The sequence below is a fragment of the Mus pahari genome, chromosome 14 (genome assembly GCF_900095145.1).
Source record: "Mus pahari chromosome 14, PAHARI_EIJ_v1.1, whole genome shotgun sequence".
NCBI classification, from domain to species: Eukaryota; Metazoa; Chordata; class Mammalia; order Rodentia; family Muridae; genus Mus; species Mus pahari.
In genome coordinates, this window is record NC_034603.1 from 83,077,611 (window position 1) to 83,081,205 (window position 3,595).

At 45.2% G+C, this 3,595-nt stretch overlaps 1 protein-coding gene across 1 annotated transcript in view; it reads right to left on the reverse strand.

Moving 5' to 3' along the window:
• The window catches only part of Recql5 (RecQ like helicase 5), a 39,209-nt gene that overhangs the window by 24,227 nt on the left and 11,387 nt on the right, over nucleotides 1-3,595 (reverse strand). The window contains exon 7 of the mRNA XM_021212590.2: nucleotides 757-836. Coding sequence (XP_021068249.1) covers nucleotides 757-836 — 80 coding nt within the window. The remainder of the gene's footprint in view (nucleotides 1-756; nucleotides 837-3,595) is intronic.

Genomic DNA, 3,595 nt, shown 5'->3' on the forward strand with positions numbered 1-3,595 from the left:
ACACACACACACTCCCTAAAAAAAAAAAAAAAAAAAAAAAAAAAAAAAAAAGAAAAGAAAAGAAAAGAAAAAAGAAAAGAAAAGAAAGAAAAGCTTACTTAGCAAAGCATGCGCCACCCCCACCCCACCCCCGACCACCAAAGATGAGTGGGTCCCAAGCTTCTGACTGGGCTCTGCATAAGAGAACAGCTCACCAGGTGTGGTGACACAGCCTGTGATCCCAACACTTGGGAGGTGAAGGCAGTCAGGATAACTCGAAGTCAAAGGCCAGCCTCTGATATGTGGCAAATTGGAGGCCAGCCTGGGTTACAGGAGACTGCATGACCTGGCTCAAGTGTTCCGAAGAGCCAGCGCAATGGTTTAGAGCTGATCCCATTACTCTGCAGGGAACTGCTCATGGAGCCAGGCAGCCATGAAGTAGGCAGAGGAGCGGATGATTATCCCAGTGTAGAATAAATCCTCACACACAAGAGCCAGAGATTCAGGGGACTCAAGGAAAAAAAAAAAAAAAGGGAAGGGCCCTGACTTGGCAAGCAGGGGTCCCTTGGGCTACAAAGGCTAGCTTGTGTTAGCTGAGAAAGTGAGGGTTGCTGGGAGAGGGCATGGTCTGACACTATTCACATCCAACATAAGTCACCGGCCTTTCTTCCCTTTGAAGAGCAGGGAGACGATGCTGGGATTAACCACAAGGCCCTACTCCTGCCAGACAAATGTCCCACCAGTGAGTGGCTATGTCACATCCCCAAGCCCACTTACCCCACTTCTTCACAGAAGGTCACCAGGGCATCAAAGGCCAGCAGGGTGGCCTTATCAGACGGTTTGTTCCCCCTCTTTTCCTGGAGAGAGAAAAGGACCACTTAATCCTCCAGAGTCATAGAAAGTGCTGTCACAGTCAGTAATGGAGAAGAAACGTGAAAGGACACCATTGAAGCCAGTTCCCAAGCAGGGATCTGGGCCTGACACAGTGTCAGCATCTCTGAACCACGAGTTGGACTTTCTCAATGAGAGGCGGCAAGAGCTGACATTTCCAAAAGGATCTCAGGCGATTCTCATGCAAAGGGCCCCAGACTAACAATCTTATCCAAGTTCTAAGCAGTGAATACATGCCCGGGCTTTGGGTCCTTACAGCTGCATATATGTACATACATGCCAATGTGCATACCAGAGGGTAGACTAAACCGTTAACCCCTATCAGACTCAGATTATGCATTTTTTGGCCTCTTTTATATTTTCCAAAAGTTCCTTTAAAAACTTAGCAATTTAGAGTCATAAAGAAGCTAACTAGGTAAAAGTACTTGCTACTAAGCCTGAGGTTCTGAGTTCAAACCCCAGGGCCCACCTGGTGGAGGGAGAGAACTGACCCCACCTTAGTTGTTCTCTGCCCCCCGCCCCCATGTGATCACATGTAATAAAGAAATGTAAGAAAAATTCTCAAGAGATGCTGGAGAGATGGCTCAGTGGTTAAGAGCACTGGCTGCTCTTACAGAAGATCTGAGTTCTATTTCCAGCACCCACGTGGTGACTCACAATCATCTGTAAGCGCAGTTCCAGGAGATCCACCTCTCTCCTGACCTCCATGGGCACCAGGGACACATGTGGTGCACACACATACATGTAAGTAAACACTCATGAATATCAAATAAAATCTAATTTTTTTAAATACAGAAAATAAGCCAGGCAGTGGTTGTGCACGCCTTCAATCCCAGCACTCTGAAGGCAGGGGCAGGTGGATCTCTGAGTCTGCCTGGTCTACACAGTGAGTTTCAGGACAAACAGGCTCACACAGAGAAAGCTGATCTCAGGTAGGGGTGGCGGGGAGAAGAAATACATAAAATAGATATTTGAGACAATATTGACTTTTTGCTTTTAGGTTATTCATACCCAAACACACAAAAATGCATATTTTGTTAGGACAAGCAACCATAAAAAACACTAGGAGTATGAAAATAAAGACCATGACTGCACATATATTAGAAGTAATAGTGAGACTTAACCGGATGCTCATCTTCAAAAAAGTATTAGGGGGTCAGAGAGATGGCTCAGCGTTAAGAGCACTTGTTGCTCTTGTAGAAGACCCAAAGTCTGGTTCCTATCAGCCACATGATGTCTCACAACCGTCTGTTAACTCTTAATTCCAAGGGATCTGGTGCCCTCTTTGGGCCATCAAAAGACCAAATACACACTCATGCAGGCAAAACATTCATGTACAAAAAACCAGTAAGTTAAAACATAGTAAAGGTTTTTTGTTGTTGTTGGTGGTGGTGTTTTTTTGTTTTGTTTTCTTGTTTGTTTGTTTGTTTTTGAGACAGGGTTTCTCTGTGTAGTCTTGTCTGTCCTGGAACTCACTCCGTAGACCAGGCTGGCCTCGAATTCATAGTGATCCAATTGCCTCTGCCTCCTGAGTGTTGACATTAAAGGTGCACACCACCATTTCTCGGCTTGCTGATTTTTATTTTGCTTTGTTTTTTAAAGAATGTTAGCCAGGGATCAAGTATAGTGACATTGCCTTGCATAGCAAACATGAGGACCCAGCAATACTGATTATGTATTCGTGTGCATTGCTAGGGATTAAACTTGGGTCTTGTCCATGCAGATTAGGCAAGAGTTCTACCACAGTTGTCCCTCTGGCCCCAAACTGCAATGTCCTGTGCGAACAGCCTTTTCCTCGGTATGGCTATGTCAACATCGGTTCAAGTAGAACACATGGTTGCAGTCTTCCACTTGCCACCATCTCATTTCCTTCTTGGTGCAGCCTTGTTCCCTCTGAACAACAATTGCTTCTCCTGCCCTGACCTCTTTAGATCTCAGTGTGACATAATAATTCATTTTAACAAGACCTCAAGATGTCAGGTCAATTTGATCTTTGAAAACATTCTTGAGCCTCTAGCCCCTAGCCCCCAACCAAGCATCTGAGATTTTGCTTCAGGTCAGTGTCCGTTCACCTTTCTGGCTTTGCTTCGAATCTACATAGCAAACCTGTTACCCTTAGAGCCATCTCCCCAGCAGACTGCTGTGCCTAGTTTTGTGTATGAGTTTTGCCTGCGTGTATATCTCTGCACCAGGTGCATCCCTGGTGCCTGTAGAAGACAGGAAAGGGCAGCAGATTCCTTGGAAGTGGAGTTATGGATGGTTGTGAGCTGCCATGTGGGTGCTGGGTACTAAACCTGGGTCTTCTGTAAGAGCAGCAAGTGCCCTTAACTACTGAGCCATCTCTGCAGCCCTGGGTTGGTTTGTGTGTGAGTGTGTGGTTTTGTGAGTGTTTTTGTGTATATGAGTGATTGTGTGTGTGTGTGTGTGTGTGTGTGTGGTGAGTCTGTTTTGTATGTGTGATTGTGTATTTCTGTGACTGTGTGTCTGTATGTGTACTTTTTAAAAATGCACTTGCTTATGAGTGTTGCTTTTTTGTTTGTAATGTAAAGGATGTCTTGCCAGCATTTATTTCTGTGTACTATGCCCATGCAGTGCCCAAGGAGACCAGAAGAGGGCACTGAATCCCTTGGGACAGAAGTCACTTTAGTCATCTCTGAAGCTCCTCACCCTAGACTTTGTGTTGTTGTTGCTGCTGTTGGTTCTGCTTTTTTTTTTTTTTTTTTTT